At 47.5% G+C, this 24,354-nt stretch overlaps 1 protein-coding gene across 9 annotated transcripts in view; it reads right to left on the reverse strand.

Moving 5' to 3' along the window:
- CACNA1B (calcium voltage-gated channel subunit alpha1 B) overlaps positions 1-24,354 on the reverse strand; it is a 205,670-nt gene that overhangs the window by 129,607 nt on the left and 51,709 nt on the right. For 5 of the 9 annotated variants that reach the window (XM_043917716.1, XM_043917714.1, XM_043917712.1 and 2 more), the window contains 4 exons: positions 5,152-5,255; positions 2,457-2,572; positions 2,060-2,116; positions 911-1,003 (listed from right to left, as the gene is read on the reverse strand). In XM_043917716.1, the coding sequence (XP_043773651.1) occupies positions 911-1,003; positions 2,060-2,116; positions 2,457-2,572; positions 5,152-5,255 (370 nt within the window). The remainder of the gene's footprint in view (positions 1-910; positions 1,004-2,059; positions 2,117-2,456; positions 2,573-5,151; positions 5,256-24,354) is intronic. The other 4 variants (XM_043917715.1, XM_043917713.1, XM_043917710.1 and 1 more) reach the window with 1 other exon arrangement.

Genomic DNA, 24,354 nt, shown 5'->3' on the forward strand with positions numbered 1-24,354 from the left:
GGGGGTGGTATGAGTGTTATCTGAGATGAGCATCTCGAAACAGGAAGGATAAACCCCAAACTATTGACATGGGCTCTCCAAGGACAGAGAATGGGAAGTATAAATAGATAAACAAGTACACAAATGACTTATTAGAGAGCTCAGTCTTACAAATGTAACAATATAACAGGAAACAGCTCCTTCAACTCAAGTCCACTCAGGACTGCTGGAGAGCAAGGAGGTGCAGCCTGGACCTGACTTGGTGCCTGTAATGCAAAGCTGTCATTGCCAAGTGCACCCCCTCCCCATGCTGCCAAAGGTGGAGGCCCAGGGCCAAGTCTTCCTTGGCCACAGAATGCACAGCCTCAGGGCATTCAGTGGGAAAGGCCCAGGCACTTCAGGTGCTAGGCTTCTCGTACCAGGCTAAGAGGAAGGGAACTAAAAAGATGAAAGAACCAGGTTTCCCTTTCACTCTTTAAGAAGCAGGGGATGAAGCCACGGCCTCAGAGGCAGCAGACCCAAGGAATATGGAAGACACACAGAGCTTACAAGAGAGATATAAGAAACTTTAAGTCCCCACAGCAGTGACACACACAGTCCACAGCCTCGGGATGTGCCAGAGGTCTCCAGTCCACACAGGACAGCAGAGTCAAGAACACCTGGGAGCCAGCAGTGTGCTGAACTGAAGGCGCAAGAGGCACGAGCAAAGTAGAATTTCTAGGAGCCGTGCACGCAGCCCACCTCAAGGCCTGGCCCCAGGAAGACATCTCTGCACTGGGTGCTGGGTGTGTCAGACACACCAACCTGGGGCTGACCAACTGGCTGACTGACTTGGGGGTGGGGGAGGTGGGGGAGGAAGGGAAGGAGGGAAGCCAGGGCGTCGGGGAGGGAGCAGGTGCGCACTCCTCACAGCACACTCCCACAGACTCACCCACAGCACAGAGGTCTGCAAAGCGGTCCTCTCCCTCCTCCGCGTGGATCAGGTCGTTTCGGCTCTTCTTGGTGGCTGCTCTCTTCAACACTGCTTTAAACAAAGGGTGGGCAGGCGGCATGAGTGCAACCCGGCTGGGCAACCTGCCTCAGGGCTGGGCTGTCTCTCAGTTACCCACTCCCTAATCTTCAGGAACGAGCAGCCTCTCCAGATCCCCTCTCCTGAAGCCAAGGCTGGCAGCAGGAAGGACAATGCCTGGCCCCCATGGCCCCTCTTGGTCCTCAGATCAAAAGGGACAAGGGATTTTGAGGTCCTGCTTGTCCTTCTCTCCATGATGATGTCCGTGGGGGAAGGCCTGGCTGCCATGCAGACCATGAAACTTCCAAGTGGGGGCAAGGCCAGGGCTGTAGCCAGCTGCCCCGGGAGCCCGCACTCCAAGGCCAGGCAAGACAGGAGAGATGAGCTCAAGGCCGCAGAGGAACCCACGAGACCTGCTCAGGCCCCAGGTGTGGGCCCCGCGAGACCATGGCAGGCGTGGCACCCTGTCTGGTCCTGTCCTGAGCAGCGGGCATAAAGATGGCAGCCTTCTTTCCTGCCGCTGGGGCTGTGCTCGCCCCTGTCCCTGCTCTGGGGCCCCACGTGGCACTAGAGGTCTTCCATGGCAAGCTGGGGTCAGCATCATCCTGAGCCCTGGGGACAGACACAGCTTGGTTTAAACCCACAGCCTTCTAGAAGCAGTGTGGTCCCACAGAACTTTCTAGGATGATTTGAAACAAGCTGAGGAAGACTAAGGGACTAGATTTTCACTTCTGTTTCATTGTAACAGGGGCACCTGCAAACTCACACAGTCATGAGTCTGCTGCCATGCCGGACAACACGGCTCTCAGGCTGTGCTGTGAGCACAGGCTCCTGAGACCCTGGGCTGAGCCCACTGCTGGCTACACCCTCTCTGGTCATGGCCCACAGCTCCTAAGGAGGATCCGGCTAACCTGCACATGCTGCTGACCCACACAGAGCCTACCTCCGACAGGCAGGCACCCAGAAGAGCAGAAGGCCTCATGCATCACACGCAAGCGCACACACGTGCCATGGCCCACTGGCCCCCAAAGCCCTGAGACCAGGCAAGGAATGCTGACAGCAGCCACCTACCATCCAGAGGGGACTTCTCCTCCGCGTTCTTGTCCTCCTCGGCCAGCATGACCTCCTCTGCGAGCGAGACACAGCCTCAGGCCAGAGCCCTCCCATGCCCACCCCTGACTAGGGCTCATCCCCCAGAAACACAGCAGAATGGAGGCGAGGCCCTGCCTGCTTGGCCTTCCCACTTTCAGAAGCCATGGGCTATGGTTGAGCTCATCCCACTGAGTCAGAGCCCTTGGTGTGTCCCACAGACAGAGCGCCATGAAGAGGGCCTGGCTTGCTCCCCCCTCACGTGGCCCTCCTGCAAGCATCCCCCACCCCAGCAGAGCTCGCTCCTGGAGGGCCCTGGTGGGGGGTGCAGGGAGCCAGCAGAGCGCAGGCCAGGAGCGCCACACAGCCCTGTCCTCACCGGCCTTGAAGATCCACTCCAGGTACCCGTTGAGCTCCCGCTCGATCTGCTGCTGCCGGCGGAGTTTCAGAAAGGCCCGGCGGTTCTCCACCCGCTCACGCTCCTTGGCAAACTCTCTGTGATGGGCAAAGCCAGGGCAGGAGGCAGATCAGGTGGGTATAAGCTCATCTACAGGCCCCACCTGTACAGCTAGAGGCACCAGGAACCAGGAAGAGGCCGGGACAGGGGCAGCGGGCCAAGGGCCACCCCTCCCGGCGGCTCCCACCACCCTGGCCTCTGCCCACCTGAGCATTTACAAGGCCCAGGCAAACGCTCCCACCTTGGGCCCCTGCAGTACACAGGGACATCTCCCCAGTGCCCCGAGACGGGCTCCACCACCCCCTGGCCTAGAGCAGGTTTGGGCGCACACCCTCTGCGTGCAGGGCCCCGTCCTCTGGACAGAGACAGGCAGAGAGCTTATGGACAAGAACCCTCCATAGGACTTTCACCTTTTTTCTTCAGCTGGTTCAGACCTTCAGCCATGCTAGAAGGAGGGACAGGGAGGAACCAGATCATCTCAGGGCGGCCAGAGACAGGGAGACAGTCTAGCGTCACGAGGTCCCTCTGCCGCCCGGGGCCCTCAGCACCTGCCCCACCTCAGCTGAGCTTCTAGGCACAAAGGGCCAGAGGAAGCCCTGCACACACACACACCACACACATACCACACGCGCACACACCTTGGCTCAGGGGCCCAAAGTGCAAGCAGGCATGCTCCCAGGGCAAAAGAGCATGCCTGTTCTCCCTCAGGAGCAGCAGCTTCTGGGCTCGACAGAGGGGCGGGCCCGCCTGCCCTCTCACAGCCCTGGCAAGGGAGAGAGCTCGGCTCTGACCAGGATGGACCCCGAGCCTGAGACCACTGTCTACCAGGGCCTGAGCCACCTCAGCCCTGGCCATGAGAGGGGATGGCTCCCTCCTGGATGTCTCACCCCACCCGAGTCCTGACTAAAGAGATGCAGGGCCCCTCACGGTCTCCCCACCAGGCCAGCCCCGTGGCCACACCTGAGTGCAGAGGCCTGAGGGCAGGATGGGGCGAGACCACACTGCCTGGGTGGCCTGAGAGCCATCAGCAGAAACTCCCTGCAGTGACTGACCCAGCTGCCGGGCACCCACTGCCTGGGGGCAGCTGTGAGCCTCCCCTCCCCAGGCTTCTGCCCCTCCAGGAGGAAGGACTGTGAGAGGAATGACCCATTCTGCTTCTCTGGGCACTGAGAGGGTGGGAGCCCGAGGTGTGGACAGGAGCGAGGATGAACCACCTCCAAGCTGGCCCTCCAGCAGCCCTCATCTAGCCGTGGCAGAGTCACACGTGTGGTGATCACCACCCTAAGCGGCCATGCGGTCTCCCACCTTTCTGGGGCTGGAGGAGAAGCCTGAGCCCAGCTGAGACCGATTAGGAAAACCAGCACCCACAGGTGGGGGAAGGGCTGAGAAACACAAAGTTCGCGGGCCTCCCTCAGGCTCCACTGGCAATCCCGTTCCTCCTCCAGTCCTCAGAGCAACCCTGAGCAGGGCCCACTCGTGTCCTGCCAGCCTCCCCACCTCCTCACAAGCCTGGCGGCTCCAGCTCTGAGCTCCCTGCATCGCAGGCCCCACACTGTCTGCGCCTGCACTCCAGTAGTTCTCTGAAGACACGACCCTCCTCCCTCCTTGCCAAGCTGGTCCCCCTGCGTCTCAGTGGAGCTGCCCCTTCCCCAGATCCTCCTCTGAGCCCAGGCCTCCCTTGGCTTCCCCATCCCAGCTCAGACTGCAGCCTCCACCTGATGGGGAGCTCCCACCATCCCCGGTGCTGCTCTGGGCGGAGAGGCTCAGAAAGGCATGCTAGTGACAATCAGAGCCTCACAGGAGGGAGCAAGGCAGGAGCACATGTCAAAGCCAAGCAGAGCGCGGGGCCCAGACGCTGCCCTCTCAGTGGTGGCACCTTCTCAGATGACAGGACAGCTGCCCACTGGGTCCCCCAGGCTCTCCCCAGCCTACCTCAGGCCAGGGGAATGGCAACATTCCCCCCCAGCTTTACAGGGATCTGATGCCCACGTGGGGGCAGGGTGGCAGGCCAAGCCAGACGCCCTCTGTCTACACAGCCTCCTCAGCCCCGGAGAAGGGTGGAAGCCCCAGACACCAGCCCCAGTGGTTTCCTGAAGCCAACGGCACTTCTCCAGCCTCAGCCGCGTGTAGGCCAGGAGGGCACGGTGGGCCACAGGTTGCTGCACCTCTCTCCCAGGGAGGGTCAGAGCCCCTTTCTCCAGGAGGGACCCTTGTCCTGAACCCTCACTTGTCCTCTCCTTGAGGTCAGCAGGGACAGGGGCCCAGAGAGGAGGGTAAGCCAGGGGTCGGGGCTGCTCCATCCCTTCTCCAGTGTCGCAGCAGAGGGCTCTCTGGCCCCCAGGGCTGCTCCTGCAGAAACCCCACCATGAATCCACGTAAGAGGCAGCAGCAGCCCCTCCCGACTCAAAGGTCGGGGTGAAGGCCAAGAGCTAGACGTAAGGAGGCCAGGGGAGAGGTCAGATGGCAGCCCAAGGACAGGCTGGCTAGAACTCAGGGCTCTAGGAGCGGCCACCCCAGGGCCAGGCCCCGCCTCCCCCATACCACTCAGGCCACGTCCAGTCCCATCACCCAGCCTAGCCTGCAAACTCAGAGGCGCATGCAGCCGCAAGCCCCTTACCCTGAGAGCACGCCCAGCACCAGGTTGAGCATGAAGAAGGAGCCGATGATAATCAGGGGCAGGAAGTAGAGCCAGTTCCAGGTGTTGCCGGCCGCATCATTGGTCTGGAAGCAAGAGCAGATGAGCAGGATGGTGGGCAGGACAGTGCCCCGGCCTTCTCACACACCAGCAGAGTCCAGGTATGGGTGGCGCCAGACAGGAAACCCAAACCACACCTGCCTGCCCTTGACCCCTCTAGGACTGGGGCCCCACAGGACCAAGGAGCTTCGCACTCCTGACCTGCCCAGCAGTGCCAAGAAGCCAAGGGCTTCACCTCCCGGGTGCCCCACCTGGACACCTCCCCTCCGCTCCCCAGGCTGCTGGACACACCAGGCAGCTTCAGAGACAGTCCTCCTTCGTGAAGCCCATGGACCCCAGGGTCCAAGTCTGATCTGTCTCCTGCCACTCCCCCAGCACAGCGCAGGGAGCCTGGGTCACACCCCGTCAACAAGAAGGCATCTCGCTGCTGCTGCCCCCAGGGAGAAGCTGAGCCTGACAGAACCCCGCCCTCAGGCCGGGTCTAAATAACCGGATGCAGGGGGGCTCCCCCCAAGCCTTCTGACTTCTAGAGCACAGCCCACAAAGGGATAAGGCCCTCTCCATCCAATTCTTTTCCACTGTTGTTCTGTTTTCAGGGGCCCCTGTAGGCCCCTGACTGGGGGAGACCTCTTTCTCCACACGAATTTGCTGCTAGAAGTGAACCAAGAGGCGTGGGCATTGTAGGCAGGCAACCACCGGGCCCCTCTGCTCCTCCGTTCAGAGGCGGCTCACGAGCCAAGGGCCAGGCCTGAGCAGGACAGAGGCAGAAGGATGTCCTTGCCCTGCCCTGAGGCCGGGCTGACGTCCAGGCACTGCTGCTGGGGCTCCTGCCCTCCAGTGTCCGCCAGCCCAGGCAGAACTGTGGACTCCACCCCTGCAAGTCCTGAGCCCCACTGCCTGCCTGCCGCTTGTGGCTTCTGATTCCTGGACATTGATTCCAGGCTGGTCGCCAAGAACCCCAGGCCTTGACCAAAAGAGACACTCAGACATCTGACTTTGCTTGCTGCCCCTATTCCCTGACCAACCTCTGCCAGCTTCAAACAGAACTCCAACCTATAGGCTACAATGACCGCCAAAGCCGCCAGCCTCCCCGAAGGGCACCCTCAGAACCAGCTTCCTTCTGGGAAGAAGGAGAGATGTGCCGCCGCCTCGGCTCCTCCCACCCACTCGGTCAGGGGTTTGGCTCCACGATGTCCCACTAATGGACCATTTCCACCAGTAGCCAAAGTACCCTAGTTTCATCTTAAGAAACAAACAAGGACTTGCACTTCTGGGAAGATGAAGCAGACATTCTCTTCCCTATTTCTCCCACTGAGTACAATTAATAACCTGAACATTATATCTAGAGCAAATATACATTTCACAGAAGACTCTAAAAAGTGGAGAAAAGAAAGCAGATCAACCTCTGGACACACGATAAGTTCCCTGTGTTTCTGTTTTGTTTTTCCCTCATATATCCCATACCTGGGGCTCTTAAAACCTACAACCTGGAAATGCCAAGAGACACAGACAAAAAATACAGCAACAAAAACCAGTGTGCTCTCTCTCTGTCTCTCTCTCTAACCAAAGGGCCAGGAAGGGGGCCACCTAGTAAGACAGACAATAACTGTGCTATTCCAGCCAAACAGGGCAGAAAATACATGACGCCACCTCCACCCTGGTCAGTAAAGGCCAAGGAGGAGCTAGACAAGCCCCTCCCCAGATCGTAACGAGGGAAGCAACCTCCCAACACCCCTAAACCACGGACATGTCAGAGAAAGACAAGCAGGGAGGTGGACATCCTCCCAAGGCCCCCATCCCACCCTACCTCTGTGGTATCAGTGGGGACCACAGGAAGAGCCTGGACTTCCACCCCCAGGTGGCAGTAATGAGACACACTACCCGCTCCCTGCTGAGGAGCTGCTGCCAGAGGGGCCCTAGGGGAAAGTCAGACTTTCACCGTCACCCAGTGATGAGGCCACACACATCCCACCCACATAATGTGCATAGACCCTGTGGAGAGCAGGAACGAGGCACACCTAACCTTCCCAACCAGGGAAGCATCCTAGAGGTACAGTGGGAGCCAGAATTACCACTCCACCAGGCAGAATGAAAACACCCCCACAATGTGTCAGTGGAGGCCAGGTAGGGAGACCAGCCTTCTATGCCCACCTTGCAGTAGCAAGGCAGCAACCCCTGCTTCTCTTGGCAGAAGTCAGAGGAAGTCAGCTAAAACAGAGGATTTACATAAGATCCAGGGTCTTAGAACATAATGCCAACAATGTTCAGCTTTCAATTGACAGTCATTTGCCAAAACAAGAACCAGGAAGAGCACAAACTGAATTTAAAAAAAAAAAAAAAAAAAAGAATAGATGCTGTGAAATAAAGAATAAAAAGCAGAAAAAACAATTAGATGCTGTGATGGTTAATTTTATGTGTCAACTTGACTGGGCCATGGGGTGCCCAGATGTTTAGCCAAACATTCTGGATGGTTCTCCAAGTGTGTTTTTGGATGAAATTAACATTTTCATTAATAAAGCAGATAGTTCTCCATAATGTGGTGGGCCTCATCCAATCAATTCAAGGACATAATAGAACAAAAAACTGACCCTCTTTGAAGTAAGAGAAGATTCTCCAGAAGAGAATGCAGACTTTATCTGCACCATTGGCACTATTGGGTCTCCAACTGCTTTCAAACTGGAATTGCACCACAGGCTCTCCTGGGTCGTGAGCCTGCCAGCCTAAACTTACTGCACATTTGGACCCGACAACCTTCATAATCACATGGACCAGTTCCTAATAATAGAGATCTTTCTTTCTCTCTGTCTCACACACACACATACACATGTATGTCTTGTTTGTTTTATTTCTCTGGAGAACCCCCAGAGATCACTAACATTAAGATGACAGAGATGATAGATATCTGACAAAGATTTTAAAGCAGCCATTGTAAAAATATTTCAAAGGGTAATCGTATACACATTTGAAACACATGAAAAAAATAGAAAGTCTCAACAAAGAAATCATATCATCAAATAAATAAAAGACACAATGAAGAATCAAATGGAAAATTTAGAACTGAAAAATACAATAATCAAAATTAAAATCTCAGTGGAAAGGCATAACAATAAAGACAACAAAGGAAAGAATTAATAGATGGTAAAAGAGAAGAAGAGAAATTACTCAATATAAACAGAGAAATAGACTTTAAAAAATCAAACAAGAAAGATCAGAGCAGAGCCTCAAGAACCTGTGTGGCAATGACAAAACATTTGACATTCATTTATCAGAGCAGAGCACAGGAGAAAGAAGAGAAAGCTGAACAGTACTCAAGAAATAATAGCTCAAAAAATCCCCATATTTGGCAATAGACATAAACCAACAGATTCAAGAAGCTGAGTTAATACCAGACAGAATAAACCCAAAGAGATCCACAAGATATCTTATTGTCAAACCAAGAAAAACTAAGCACAGATTAAAAATCTTCAAAGTGGCAAGAGAAAAATGGCACCTTACTTATGGGGGAAAACCATTCAGAAGATTCCTCATCACTGACTACTGAGGCCAGAATGAAGTGGCACACTACTTTTCAGGTGCTCGAGAGAGAAACCTTCAACAAACACCTGCACCCATCAAATATATACTTTAGGAATGAAGGGAACATCAAGACATTCTCTTAATAAAAGCAGGGTAACTGGGAGAATTTGTCGCCAGCATATCTACCCTAAGAGAATGACTAATGAAAATCTCTAAGCAGAAAGGAATGATTTAAAAAGGAATTCTTGACCATTAAGAAGGAAGAAAAAACAATGAAAAGAGTAAAAATAAGGGTGGTGGTGGTTTAGTCGGTAAGTCCTGTCCGACTCTTGCGAGTCCATGGCCAAATGAGCCTGGCAGGCAGGCTACAGTCCTGAGATTCTCCAGGCAAGAATACTGGAATGGGTTGCCATTTCCTCCTCCAGGGGATCTTCACAACCCAGGAATCGAACCTGGGTCTCCTGCACTATAGGCAGATTCTTTACCAACTGAGCTACAAGGGAAGCCCAAAATTAAGGGTAGATGGATTTTATTCATCCTTTTGAGTTTCCTAAATTATGTTTTGACAGTGGAAGCAAAAATTGTAACACACTATGATGTGGTTATAAATATATGCAGAGGAAATGTTTAAGATAATTGTATTATAAATAGGGGAGGATAAAGAAATATAAAGAAGATAAGGGATGTATATGTCACTTGAACTGATACTACTATGACACCAGTAGATTAGAGTAAGATATAGAGCAACTACTAAAAGAGCAGAGATACACTCAAAAACAGCTAGATAGATGAAAATTGAATTTTCTTCCAAGAAGGCAGGAAAAAGAAAACAAACAAAAAGCCAAAACAAACAGCAAACAAAAAATAAATAAAATGGCAGATGTGAGCTTTAACATATCAATAATTACATTATATGTTAATTGTCTGGATATACAAATTAAAAGACAAAGATTAGCTACTGAATTTAAAAACATGACCCAACTATGTTTTGTCTACAAGAAACTCATTTCAAATATAACAATTTAGGCAGGTAGCTCAGCTGGTAAAGAATTCACCTGCAATGTAGGAGACACCAGTTCGATTCCTGGGTCAGGAAGATCCTCTGGAGAAGAGATAGGCTATCCACTCCAGGGTTCTTGGGCTTCCCTGGTAGCTCAGATGGTAAAGAATCTGCCTATAATGCAGGAGAGCGAACCTGGGTTTGATCCCTGGGTTGGGAAGATCCCCTGGAGAAGGGAATAGCTACCCACTCCAGTATTCTGGCCTGGAGAATTCCATGGACAGAGGAGCCTGGCAGGCTACAATCCAGCGGGTCGCAAGGAGTCGGACATGACTGAGTGACTTTCACATGATAGATAGGCAGGCTGAAAGGGAGACATGGAAAAAGAAACATCATATAAACATGTATCAAATGAAAACTGCAGTGGCTAGAATAATATAAGATAAAGCAGACATTACAACAAAAAATTTCTCCAGAGACACAGGAACATATACACGCTTCCCCACAATCTGAAAGCAGTGCAGTCCTGTGAACCTTTCCTAAGCCAGGATGGTGTAAAGCAAAGAACAACCAGTCACCGCAGGATACATGTGCCAACAGATAGAGGAAAGCAAACGAGACAAAGTACAGACGCTCCCGGACACGGCCAAGCCGTGGCCTGCCTGACGCTGAGGGGCCAGTGCGGCACCCGGGGTGAGCGCGGCAGGGCCGCTCCTGCTGCTCGGGGGGCGCGCTGCCGCTGGAATAGCTTCCTGCAAAACAAATGCTGAACACTCTTTTCTCTTTTCACCTTGTTTCATAAAAGCATAAATCCTCCATGGCTTTCTTTTGGCTAGTGGGAACAAGTACTAATGTAGGTCTTTCATGAAAGTGAAGTGGTACTAGGAGAACTTTCAAAAATTGGGGGATATATTAGAATGATAAAATGGTCAATTCATCAAGAAGACATAGCGATTCTAAAGGTGTACATGCCTAACAAATGAACTACAACACACGTGAAGCAAAAACTGACAGAACTGAAAGGGGAAACAGACAAACGCACAATTACAGTTGAAAACTTCAACACCTCTCTCTCAAAAATTGATAAGGCAACTAGACAGAAAATCAGCAAGGATATAAAAGAACTCACCATCAACCAACAGGATTTAATTGACATTTATACACACAGTTCACAATAACATGTTACAAACATTCTTTTCAAGTATACCCGACACATATATGAAGACAGACCATATCCTGAGCCATAAAACAAGTCTCAATAAATTTAAAAGAATTGATACTTTTTTCAAATTTAGTATATTCTCTAACCCTAATAAAATCAAACACGAGACAAATAACAGAAAGATGATAGGAAACTCTCCAAACACAAAGTAAACAAACAATTCTAAATAATGTATGTATCAAAGAGGAATTCTCAAGGAAATTTTAAAATATTGAACTGAACGAAAATGAAAATATAAGACATCAAATTTGAATGACATGGCTAAAGCAATTGTAAGAAGGAATTTATATTACTAAATACTTTACGAAAGAAGGAAAATTCTCAAATCAGTAATCTAAGCTTCCACCTGAAACATTTAGAAAAGGAAGTATAAAACAAGCCCAAATCAAGTAGAAGAAAGTAAACAGCAAAGATAAAAACAGAAATCAACAAAGTTGAAAATACAAACAATAGAGAAAATCAATTTTTGAAAAAGTTTGCTCTTTGAAAACACAGTCAAATTGACATACCTCTGGCAATACTGACCAAGAAAAAGAGAAGATATAAATTATCAATATCAATAATGAAACAGGGTACCGCACTACAGACCCAAGAAACATTAAAAGGATAATTAAGGAATACTACAGACAACTCTAAATGCATTAGACAACATGGATAAAATAGATTAATTTTTCCAAAAACACAAATTACTGCAACCCACCCAATATAAAATATAGTCCAATAACTATTAAAGAAAGTGATATTATGATTTTAAAACTTCCCCTACAAAAGGACAGACATATTGATCAATGAAGTAGAATTGATGATCTAGAAATAAACCCTTATATGTATGATGTAAATTTTTTTAAAATAAATATGCCAAGTCAATTCAGTGGGGAAAGTATACTCTTTCCAACAAATGGTGCTGGGACAAGTGGCTATCCACAGATAAAAAAATAAAATTGGATCCTACCACACATCAAAAACGAAGTCAAAATGGATCATAGACCTAAATATATGAGCCAAAACTAGAAAATACAGGAGTAAATTTTCATGACTTTGGATTAGGTAAAGGATTCTTAGATATGACACCAAAAGTGCAAAGAAAAACAGGAAAATTGGACTTCATCAAAATAAAAATCTTTTTTACTTCAAATAACACCATCAGAATAGTGAAAAGATACCTCATAAAGTGTGAGAAAATACTTGCAAATCATCTGAAATATCTGGTAAGGGTCTAGTGTTCATAATGTAAAAGAAATCTTACAGGTCAATAATAAAATGACAAATAACCTAATCTTTAACTGGGCAAAGGATCTGAACACATATTTCTCCAAAGAAGATATAAAATGGTATTATAATCATGTAAAAGATGCTCAACATCATAACTCATTAAGAAAATACAAATCAAAGCTAAAATGAAACCACTTCACTTCATGGTTGGCTGGTTAAATTTACAAATAAATTTTACTAGGATGATTAAAATTTAAAAGAAAGACAAGTGTTGGTGATGTGTATGTGTGTGCTCAGTCATGCAATCATGTCTGACTCTTTGCAGCCCCACCAGGCTCCTCTGCCCATGGCACTTTCCAGGCAAGAATACTGGAGCGGGGTGTCATTTCCTACCCCAAGGGATCTTCCCAAACCAGGGATCGAACCTCCTGCACTGACAGGTGGATCCTTCACTACCAGTGCCACCCGTGAAGCCCAAGGGTCGGTGAGGACGTGGAGAGTGTGGGACATTCGTACACTCCTGGTGGGGATGTAAAATGCTGCAACCACTGTGGAAACCAATTTGGCAGTTCTTCAAAAGGTTAAATATGAAGTTACCATGTGACCCAGAAATTCCACTCCTAGGTGTACATGTAAGAGAAATGAAAACATATTCCACACAAAAATTTGTAAACAAATGTCCATAGCAGCATTATTCATAATGTAAAACAGTGGAAACAACCCCAAAATGTCCAACTGATGAAATATAAACAAAAGATGGTACATCCACACAATGGAATCATCTTTGATAATAAAAGCAATGAAATACTGATACTTGCTATAACATGGAGGGACCTTAAAAACACAAAATTCCACATCCTGTAGGAGTCCATTTGTATGAAATGTCTGGAATAGACTAATATAAAGAGACAGAATATATTAGTGTTTGCCAGAGGCTAGGGGAATGGAGGAATGGGAAGTGACTACGAATAGATACAGGGTTTTTTAGTTGATGAAAATCTTCAAAAATTAGTAATGATACTGGTTGCACAATCTTATGAATATACAAAATGCACTGAACCATTCACCACTTTGATGAATTTCATAGTAGTTGAATAAAAATAAAATCATTATTTAAAAAAATAAAAATAAATCTCTAGGCTCAGAAGCTCCAATACTTTGGCCACCTGATGTGAATAGCTGATTCATTGGAAAAGACCCTGATGCTGGAAAAGATTGAAGGCAGAAGGAGAAGAGGGAGACAAAGGACGAGATGGCTGGATGGCATCACCAATGCAATGGATATGAACTTGGGCAAACTCTGGAAGATGGTGAGGGCCAGAGAAACCCGGCATGCAGCAGTCCATGGGGGTGGGAATAGTCGGACTCAACTAGGTGACTGAACAACAGGCCCAGATTACAGAATTCTATCAACCATTTTTTTTCTTTCTGCAATCTTTTTTTTAAATTTTATTGTTAACTGTAGGATAATTACAATATTGTGATGGTTTTTGCCATACATCAATAAGAAATGGCCATAGGTATACATACGTGCCCTCCCTCTTATACCCCCACCTCCACCCTCCCCCTCCCCCTCCCAACCTTCTAGGTCATCACAAAGCATCATCTTTGGGTTCCCCGTGTCATAGAGCAAACTCCTGCTGGCTATCTATTTTATATATGATTTTTAAAAATTAACACCACTTATATGCAATCTCTTCTAGGAAAATAGAACAGGAAGAATTACTTCCCAATTCATTTTATAAAACTTGTATTATCCTTATTTTTAAAAAAAAACAGACAAAAATAGAAGAAAGAAAGAAAGAAAAGTAAGTATGATCAAAAGTCATCATCAATATAGATACACGAAATGATGTGACAGACAAGGGCTTAATCTCCAAAATATACAAACAGCTCAACAATATTGTTGAGCTCAACAATAAAAAAACAAACAGCCTAGTCAAAAATGGACAAAAGACCTTAATAGACATTTCTCCAAGGAGGATATACACATGGCCAGTAGGCACATGAAAAGAAACTCATCATCACTAATTATTAGAGAAATGCAAATCAAAACTGCAACGAGGTGCCACCTCACACCAGTCAGAATGGCCATCACTGAAAAGTCTACAAATAACAAATGTTGGAGAGGGTATGGAAAAAAGGGAGCCCTCCTTCACTGTTGGTGAGAATATTAGTTAGTACAGCCACTATGGAAAACAATAAGGAGGTTCCTCAGAAAACTAAAAATAGAATTACCATAAAATCCAGCAATCCCACTACTGGGCATATATCCAGACGAAACTCTAATTCAAAAAGATACATGCACCTGGATGTTCACAGAAGCACTATTTACAAAAGCCAAAACATGGAAACAACTTACATGTCCAACAACAGATGAATGGATAAAGAAGTGGTACATATATATATGATGGAATACTACTCAGCCATAAAAAGAATGAAATAATGCATTTGCAGCAACACAGATGGACCTAGAGTTTATCATACTAAGTGAAGTAAGTCAGAAAGAGAAAAACAAGTATCATATGATACCACTTACATGTGGGATCTAAAATATGGGACAAATAAACCTATCTACTAGATAGAGATCTCTGTAAGAAAATTGAAGATACCAAGGGAACATTTCATGCAAAGATGGGCACAATAAAGGACAAAAATGGCAAGGACCTAACAGGAACAGAAGATATTAAAAAGATGGGGCAAGAATACACAGAAGAACTGTTCAAAAAAGCTCTTAATGTCCCAGATAACCACAATGGTGTGATCACTCACCTAGTGCCAGACACTAGGTGATAGAGTATGAAGTCAAGAGGGCCTTAATAAGCATTGCTACAAAGAAAGATAGTGGAGGTGGCTCAGCTGGATGAGTGAAGTAGCTCAGCTGTATGCAACTGAGCTACTTCAGATCCTAAAAGACGATGCTGTGAAAGTGCTGCACTCCATATGCCAGCAAATTTGGAAAACTCAGCAGAGGCCACAGGACTGGAAAAGGTCAGTTTTCATTCCAATCCCAAAGAAGGGCAATGCCAAAGAATGTTCAAATTACCATACAATTGCACTCTTTTCACATGCTAAATTGTGCTCAAAATTCTCCAAGCTAGCTTTCAGTCAACAAAGGTGTTGTGTTTTTTTGCCAACAAAGGTCCATCTAGTCAAAGCTATGGTTTTTCCAGTAGTCATGTATGAATGTTAGAGTTGGACCATAAAGAAAGCTGAGCACCAAAGAATTGATGCTTTTGAACTGTGGTGTTGGAGAAGACTCTTGAGAGTCCCCTGGACTGCAAAGAGATCCAACCAGTCCATCCTAAAGGAAATCAGTCCTGAATATTCATTGGAAGGACTGATGCTGAAGCTTAAACTCCAATACTTTGGTCACTTGATGTGAAGAACGGACTCATTGGAAAAGACCCTGATGCTGGGAAAGATTGAAGGCAGGAGGAAAAGGGGACAACAGAGGATGAGATGGTTGGATGGCATCACCGACTCTATGGACATGAGTTTGAGTAAGCTCCGGAAGTTGGTGATGGACAGGGAAGCCTGACATGCTGCAGCCCATGGGGTTGCAAAGAGTTGGACATGACTGAGCAACTGAACTGAACTGACTGAGGTTTCAGCAGTTTGTGAACCAAGAACTTCCAGATGTACAAGCTGGATGTAGAAAAGGCAGAAGAACCAGAGATCAAATTGCCAACATCCACTGGATCATAGAAAAATCATGGGAATTCCAAAAAAAAGACTCTACTTCTGCTTCACTGACTACACTAAAGCCTTTGACTGTGGATCACAACAAACTGTGGAATATTCTTAAAGAGATGGGAATACCAGACCACCTGACCTGCCTCCTAAGAAACCTGTATGCAGGAAAAAAAGCAACAGCTAGAACTGGACTTGGAACAACAGACTGGTTCCAAATTGGGAAAAGAGTATGTCAAGGCTGTATATTGTCACCCTGATTATCTAACTTATATGCAGGGTACACCATGCAAAATGCCTGGCTGGATGACTCACAAGCCCGAATTAAAATTGCCGAGAGAAATATCAACAACCTCAGATATGCAGATGGCACCACCCTTATGGCAGAAAGTGAAGAGGAACTAAAGAGTCTCTTGATGAAAGTGAAAGAGGAGAGTAAAAAAGCTGGCTTAACACTCAACACCCAAAAAAACAAAGATCATGGCATCCAGTTCCATCACGTCATGGCAAATAGATGAGGAAAAAGTGGAAATAGCATCAGATCATTTTCTTAGGCTTCAAAATCACTGCGGACAGTGACTGCAGCCACAAAATTAAAAGATGCTTGCTCTTTGGAAGAAAAGCTATGACAAACCTAGACAGTGTATTAAAAAGTCAGAGACATTACTTGCCAACAAAAGTTCATATAGTCAAAGCTATGGTTTTTCCAGCAGTCATGTATGGACATGAGAGTTGAACCATAAAGAAGGTTGAGCACTGAAGAATTGATGCTTTTGAATTACGGTGCTGGAGAAGACTCTTGAGAGTCCCTTGGACAGCAAGGAGATCAAACCAGTCAATCCTAAAGGAAATCAACCCAGAATATTCATTGGAAGGACTGCTGCTGAAGCTCCAATACTTTGGTCATCTGATGCAAAGAGCCAATCATTAAAAAAGACCCTGGTGCCAGGAAAGATTGAGGGTAAGAGGAGAAAGGGGCGACAGGATAAGATGGTTGGATGGCATCACTGACTAGACAGACATGAGTTTGAGCAAACTCAGGGAGATAGTGAAGGAAAGGGAAGCCTGGTGTGCTTCAGTTCATAGGATCGCAAAGAGTGAGACATAACTTAGCAACTGAACAACAACAACAAAACAAAAACAGACTCATAGACATAGAGACTTGTGGTTGTAAGCAGGAGGAGGAAGGGAGAGGGATATACTGGGAAGTGGGGGTTGGTAGGTGAAAATTATAAGGTTTAGAATGGATAAACAATGAGGTCCTAAGGTATAGTACAGGGAACTATATTCAATATACTGTGATAAATCGTAATGGCAAAGAATATAAAAAAAAAGTATATGTGTATAATTGAGTCACTTTGCTATATATCAGAGATTGGCACAACATTGTAAATCAACTATATATATATATATATACACATACAGGCTTCCTTGATAAAATATTAGCAAATAGAATTAAGCAGTATATAAAAGAATTGTATACCATGACCATATGGGTTTATTCCAGGAATGCAATGTTGGTTCAATATTCAAAAGTCAATCAGTGTAATCCACCATTAACAGGCTAAAGAAAAAAAATCACATAATCATACCAATGCAGAAAAGGTATTTTACAAAACTCAACACCCATTCACAATAAAAACTCTCAGAAAAATAGGAGTCCAAGGACTGACTCAGCTTGATAAAGAGCATCTGCAAAAAAAACTGACAGCTAACATTAAACCTTAGCAGTGAAAACTGAATGCTTTCCCCCTGAGATTAGGAGCATGGAAAGTATGTCTGCTCTCACTACTCTAAGTTAATTGCTGTGATGGTGGATGTTTTAGCCACTGAAATTAAGCAAGAGTCAGAAAATAAAAGGCATACAGGGGAACATTCCTGGTGGTCCAGTGGTTAAGACTTCACCTTCCAATGTAGGGGGTACAGGTTTTATCTCTGCTTAGGGAGCTAAATCCACATGTCTCATAGCCAGAAAAAAAGAACGTGAAATGGAAGCAATATTGTAACAAATTCAATAAAGACTTTAAAAAATTAAAACATAAAAGTCATACAGGTCAGAAAAAAAGAAATCATTCCTATTTACAAATGACACGTCTATCTATATAGGAAATCCCAAGGAATCTCCAAAAAATCTCCTAGAACTAATAAGTGAGTTCAGAAAGGTCAGGAATATAAGATCAACTAACAAAAATCAGTCGTATTTCTTTATATGTTTGTGTGCTCAGTCACTCAGTCGTGTCTGACTCTTTGCAACCCTACGGACTGTAGCCCACCAGGCTCATCTGTCCATGGACATTTCCAGGCAAGAATACTGAGTGGGTTGCCATTTCCTACTCGAGGGGATCTTTCCGACCCAGAGATCAAACCCTCCACTCTTGTGTCTCCTGCTTTGGCAGGCGGATTCTTTACTCCTGTGCCACCTAGGAAACCTGTATCTCTGTATACTAGCAATGAAAATACATACGGACACAAAGATTTAAAATACAATACCATTTACAATCTAACAAACATATACAGGATTTGTATGCTGAAAACTATAAAATTCTGGTTGAAGAAATCAATCTAAATAAAGGGAGAGATACACCATGTCATGGATTGAAAGACCCAATACAGTAAAGATGTCAATTCTCCAAAACTGAATAAAATGGGAGGAATCTCTCTGGTTTAAAAGATTTATTGTATAGCTACAATATTGAGGACTGTGTGACGCTGGCAGAGGGACAGACACAGAGATCACTGGAACAGAAATGGGACCCACACAAGTATGCCTGATGGGTTGTTTGCAAAGGTGCAAAAGCAATCCAATGGGGGAAATACAGCATTTCAGTAAGTGTTGCTGGAGTAACTGGATGTCCAAAAGCCAGAGGAGGGAAGGAAGAAGGGAGGGAGAGAGAAAAAAAGAAAAAGAAAAAGGGAAGGAGGGAGGGAGGGGGTAGGGGGGAGCACACCTCAACCTAAACTTCACACTTTATACAAAAATTAATGCAAGATGGATCACAGACTTATGTGTAAAATAATAAAAATGTTAGGAAAAATATAGGAGAAAATATTTGATATAGGACTAGGCAAAGAGTTATTAGATTTTATGTCAAAAGCGCAGTCCACAAAAGAAAAAACTGCTAAACAGGACTTTATCCAAATTAAATATGCACGTTCTTTCACAGGTCAGATGAGGTGTAGGAAAAGACAAGCTACTGACTCAGAGAACATATTTGCAAACCATACATCTGACAAACAATTCGTATCTAGAATATATACAAACTCTACAGCAAAAGAACAATCCAGCCCATGAGCTAAAGATAGGAAGAGATATTTCACTGAAGAAGATGCACAAGCAGCAAATCCGTGTGAGAAGATACTTAGCATTATCGGCCACTAGGAAATCCATGATGATTCATGTCTGCACAATCAGAATGCCTGAAGTTAAAAACACCAAATGTCAGTAAGGAGACAGAAAAACTAGATTATTCATACACTGCTGGTGGATTCAAAAGAATACAGGTCTTCGAAAGGTGTTAGTTTCCTGAAAAATTAAATATACAACCCAGAAATTGCACTCTTGAGCATTTAACCCAGAGAAATGAAAATTTTCATTTGCACGAAAACCTGCCCACAGGACTTCTCTGGTGGCTCAGTGGTAAAGAATCTGCCTGCCAATGCAGAAGACACAAGTTTGATCTCTGATCCAGGAAGATTCCAAGTAACTATCGAGCCTGTGCTCTAGAGCCCAGGAGCTGCAACTACCGAGCGCACTCGCCACAGCTACCGAGCGCACGCGCCACAACTACCAAGCCCACTCGCCACAACTACCAAGCCCACTCGCCATAGCTACCGAACTACCGAGCGCACTCGCCACAGCTGCCGAGCCCACTCGCCACAGCTGCCGAGCGCACTCGCCACAGCTACCGAGCACACTCGCCACAGCTACCGAGCGCACTCGCCATAGCTACCGAACTACCGAGCGCACTCACCACAGCTACCGAACTACCGAGCACACTCGCCACAGCTACCGAGCACACTCGCCACAGCTACCGAGCACACTCGCCACAGCTACCGAACTACCGAGCGCACTCGCCACAGCTACCGAGCACACTCGCCACAGCTACCGAGCGCACTCGCCACAGCTACCAAACTACCGAGCGCACTCGCCATAGCTACCGAACTACCGAGCGCACTCGCCACAGCTACCGAGCGCACTCGCCACAGCTACTGAGGCACGCACACCCTAGAGCCCATGCTCCACAACAAGAGAAGCTACCACCACAAGAAACCTACACACTGCAACTAGAGAGTAGACCCCAACGAAGACCCAGCACAGCCAAAAATAAATAAATAAATAAAATTTTTTTAAAAAAATCTGCCCACAAACGTGCAGAGCAACTTTATTCACGATAGACCCAAGCAGAGACAACACAAATGTCCTTTAACAGGTGAGTATTAAACACTGTAGTCCACTCACACCTGGGGGACCACTCAGCAAAAAAAAAAAAAGAAAAATGAAAAAACTGCTGACATGCAAAAATCCAGCTGTGTCTCCAGAGAATTATGCTGAGGGAAAAATAACCAATACCCAAAAGTCACACAGGGTCTGGTTTCATCTACATAATGTTCTTGAAAAGGCAGAATTATCGATGTGGCAAAAGGCACGCAGTGACCAGGGATGAGGGTGAGAGAGCTGCAGGCGTGGCCATCAGAGGACCAGAGGCCAGCAGGACACCCTGCCGATGGGACATTCTGTCTCCTCGGCAGCAGGGTCACCGTCCTGGTTCTGGGAGTCGCCTGTTTTGCAGGCTGTTGGAGGAAGCAGGCAAAGCATACATGGGCTCTCTCTGTATTAATTCTTACAACTGTATGTGAACCTACCTTACCACAAATAAAAACTTTCATTTAAAAAAAGACATCAGCAGATGAATGGATAAGGAAGCTGTGGTACATATACACCATGGAATATTACTCAGCCGTCAAAAAGAATTCATTTGAACCAGTCCTAATGAGATGGATGAAACTGGAGCCCCTTATACAGAGTGAAGTAAGCCAGAAAGATAAAGAACATTACAGCATACTAACACATATATATGGAATTTAGAAAGATGGTAATGATAACCCTATATGCAAAACAGAAAAAGAGACACAGAAATACAGAACAGACTTTTGAACTCTGTGGGAGAAGGTGAGGGTGGGATGTTTCAAAAGAACAGCATGTATACTATCTATGGTGAAACAGATCACCAGCCCAGGTGGGATGCATGAGACAAGTGCTCGGGCCTGGTGCACTGGGAAGACCCAGAGGAATCGGGTGGAGAGGGAGGTGGGAGGGGGGATCGGGATGGGGAATAAGTGTAAATCTATGGCTGATTCATATCAATGTATGACAAAACCCACTGAAATGTTGTGAAGTAATTAGCCTCCAACTAATAAAAAAATAAAAAAATAAATAAAAAAATTTAAAAAAATAAATTTAAAAAAAAAAAAAAAAAAGAATAAAAAAAGAGACAATTCGCACATGTCCCTGCAGGTGCCTCACTGCCCTGCCGTCCTCACCTTCAATCTCGCCCCCTTTAACCTGTGCGTTCCGAGGCTCTATTCCCACTAGCTGCCCGTCTCCTGGGACTTCTTGGCGACAGCTGGTCTGGTCGATCACTCTGGAAACACGGTGCTCGGCCTCCAGGACACGGCACACCTGAGGGGGCTGCGGTTCCCCTCAGGTCCGCCTTGTGCTCTTCTGGGCTCCTTCTCTCCTACTTGGCTTCTGAATGTTGCAAGTCTCCTGACAGCCAAAGGCTCACACAAGCTTCATTTTTAGCCATCTTGCTTCTAGCTCCACATATTCACACTGGGCAATCTCATCCTGTCTCGTAATTTGAAACACCACCCATGACTTCACACATGCACCCTCAGCCCTGCTGTCCCCCCGAAGCCCCTTCTCATACATTCAACTGTATACTCAGCACCTACACTTGGATGAAACAGTGTGTTCAGCTTCCCAGGGACAAAGCAGAGTTCTCAGTGTCCGCCACAACGCTCTGCTAAAACAAAATTCCTCAATCACCTTTCTCCCCTTCTCAGTAAAAGGCACCACCTTTCCTAATGGCTCAAGTCACAGCATCTTTGATCCCTCTTTCTTTCATATTAAACATCACATTGAACCAATGAACAAGTTCTGTCTGCACTAACTTCAAAATGGAGCTTTCCACCTACATATCTGAAGGCCCCTTCCTCAGATCTTCACAAAACTAGTGCAATGAACAGATGCAAAACCACACGTATGTAACCATAAACCCACATTATTTACCTCCTATGGTCCCTCTGAACATAGTCACAGCCCAGGATGAAAATGTGGATAGGTCCTGTGACGGTTCTGATAACTGGGTAATAGATTCTACAATCAATGCAAGTAGAAAACACAGGCTGAACTCAGTAATTAAGCGTCCCATCCCAGCTGCCATGCTCCTCACTTAGACCATCGTCCCTCCTCCACAGGCCTGCACAGCTGGCTGCTTTCAGAGGGAAAGGACAGCGCGGCCCTCTCTGCCCACCACGCCTCGCATTGTTCCTCCTTCCAGGGCCTCTGACCCCAGCGCTACTGATGCAGCGGAGGTGGGGGGGACAGTCCTCCCTGCACGGGGCCCACTGTCCCGAGATAACCCACCTCTCCGGCCTGGCAAGAACTCGCAGCTGACTCATCCCTCACAAGACACTCTTTCAGGACCCATCTGACCACATTCCTCAGAAACCAGACAGCCATCTCTCCTCAAGATGGGGACCTACCTGCCACCACCGCCAGTGCCTCAGCAACCAGTCTCCGTGAGGACCCCCATGCCTCCCGGGCTGGGCAGCCTGCTCTCCCCAGGCGGCACAGGTGCTTACCACCCCCCAGCCCCCCAGCCCAAGGTGCAGGCCTGAGGCACCGCCCCTTGAAGGCTCCATCAAGGAGCATTCGTCTAAGGCAACCACAAACACCCCGTCCCTGGGCCGTGGGGAGAGGCAGCCTCTCCCACCAGAGAACACTCTTCAAATGTCCTGTCTGGCGACGTTCCTGGTGGTGCAGTGGTTAGGACTCTGCACGTCCACTGCCAAGGACCTGGGTTCAACCCCTGGTGCGGATAGAAGAGAACAAAGTCTGTCTGATCTCCAGCAACTGGCGCTGTAACCCCTCCATGTGGAGTGGACTCAGCGCTCTCAGCCACCGGCTCCAGGCACCAGGCTCATGGCCCATACCCTGCATAGCATGCCGGTGCCCTGCAGGCTCCCCAGCGCTGTCCCGCAGGTTCTGCATGTCTGGCTCCCAGAACCCACAGATCTTGCTTTCCCAGCTCCCCCGACCTGCCACCCCTGCCCCTCACCCTCCTGCTCCCTTCACAGAACTTGCCGTTACTGATTGGCATTATTTATCGAAAGCCTCCTGCCACCACTGTGCCTGCAGCATCTGCACCCAGTGTGTCCCCTGGAAATCTGTGTCAGGGGAGCCTCTGTGGTCCTTCCCAGCCAGCGCCTCCCACCCACCCCTCCCCTGGGGGCACAGACCCACCAGGCTGAGTCACCTGGGCCGTGGCCAAGTCCCGTGGCTCACGCAGTGCCCCGCTCGGTGGGGCTGGCAGGGATGTGGCCATCTCCAGCTATTTTTAGGGTTTGTCTTTGTGGAAATTGTTCCTGGATTGGCTGCAGGGAGAGAACAGCCAAGCTCCTCATCACCGCCCTTGTCTCTGTTTCTCCCTTGATCAAACCAAGCCTATTATCAGACACGACTCCGTCTCCAAGGAGGGCTCTGGCTCAGTGGACCTCGGGCCAGCTTTTCCATAACTCACTCTCTGCCACCTTCCTGCCCAGCCAGCACTTACCAAACACTGTGAGATGTCCAGCCCTGAGACCCACCAAGTCTCCATGAACTCTAAGACGAGTCACAGAGCAGAGGGTTCCAGCCTGTCCTTCCCATCCTTGTCCATGACAGAAACACGTGGCTACTCCAGTGCTTCTGGAGGCTGGCGGCCCAAGCCCCATCCCCAGTGCACAAGTGACAGGTTCAAAGTGAAGTACCTTGCACTCCACAAAGTCCCCTCCACAGCTCCAGGGCACAACATACCCTCTAGCTACCAAAATACAGCAATCCACCAGCCAGACCTTCCAAAATTCCTGTTTCAAATGCACTGTCTTTCTCCACTTCCTCTAACTTAACTGTTCTCATGCCCACAATCACAGGACTCTAGAGGGGACCTCTGTGGGGGTGGAGGGTCATCACATAAAAAAAGACACAGAGAGCTACCCAGGAGTCCCCAAGAAGAGCCTCAGATGGAGGGGAGGCAGGCATGAGACGGGTCATCAGGAAGCCCCAGAGGGCCTTATACCCGGCTTCTGTCCACAAGCACCAACCCCCAGACCACCCTACAGTGCCAGGCTGGACTAGAGTCCTAATGACAGGGAAGACGGGGAGGGCGGGCAGGAGAGCAGGAGGGAGACTCAGAGGGACGCAAACAAAGGTATACAA

This window comes from Cervus elaphus, chromosome 11 (assembly GCF_910594005.1).
Source record: "Cervus elaphus chromosome 11, mCerEla1.1, whole genome shotgun sequence".
Classification (NCBI taxonomy): Eukaryota; Metazoa; Chordata; class Mammalia; order Artiodactyla; family Cervidae; genus Cervus; species Cervus elaphus.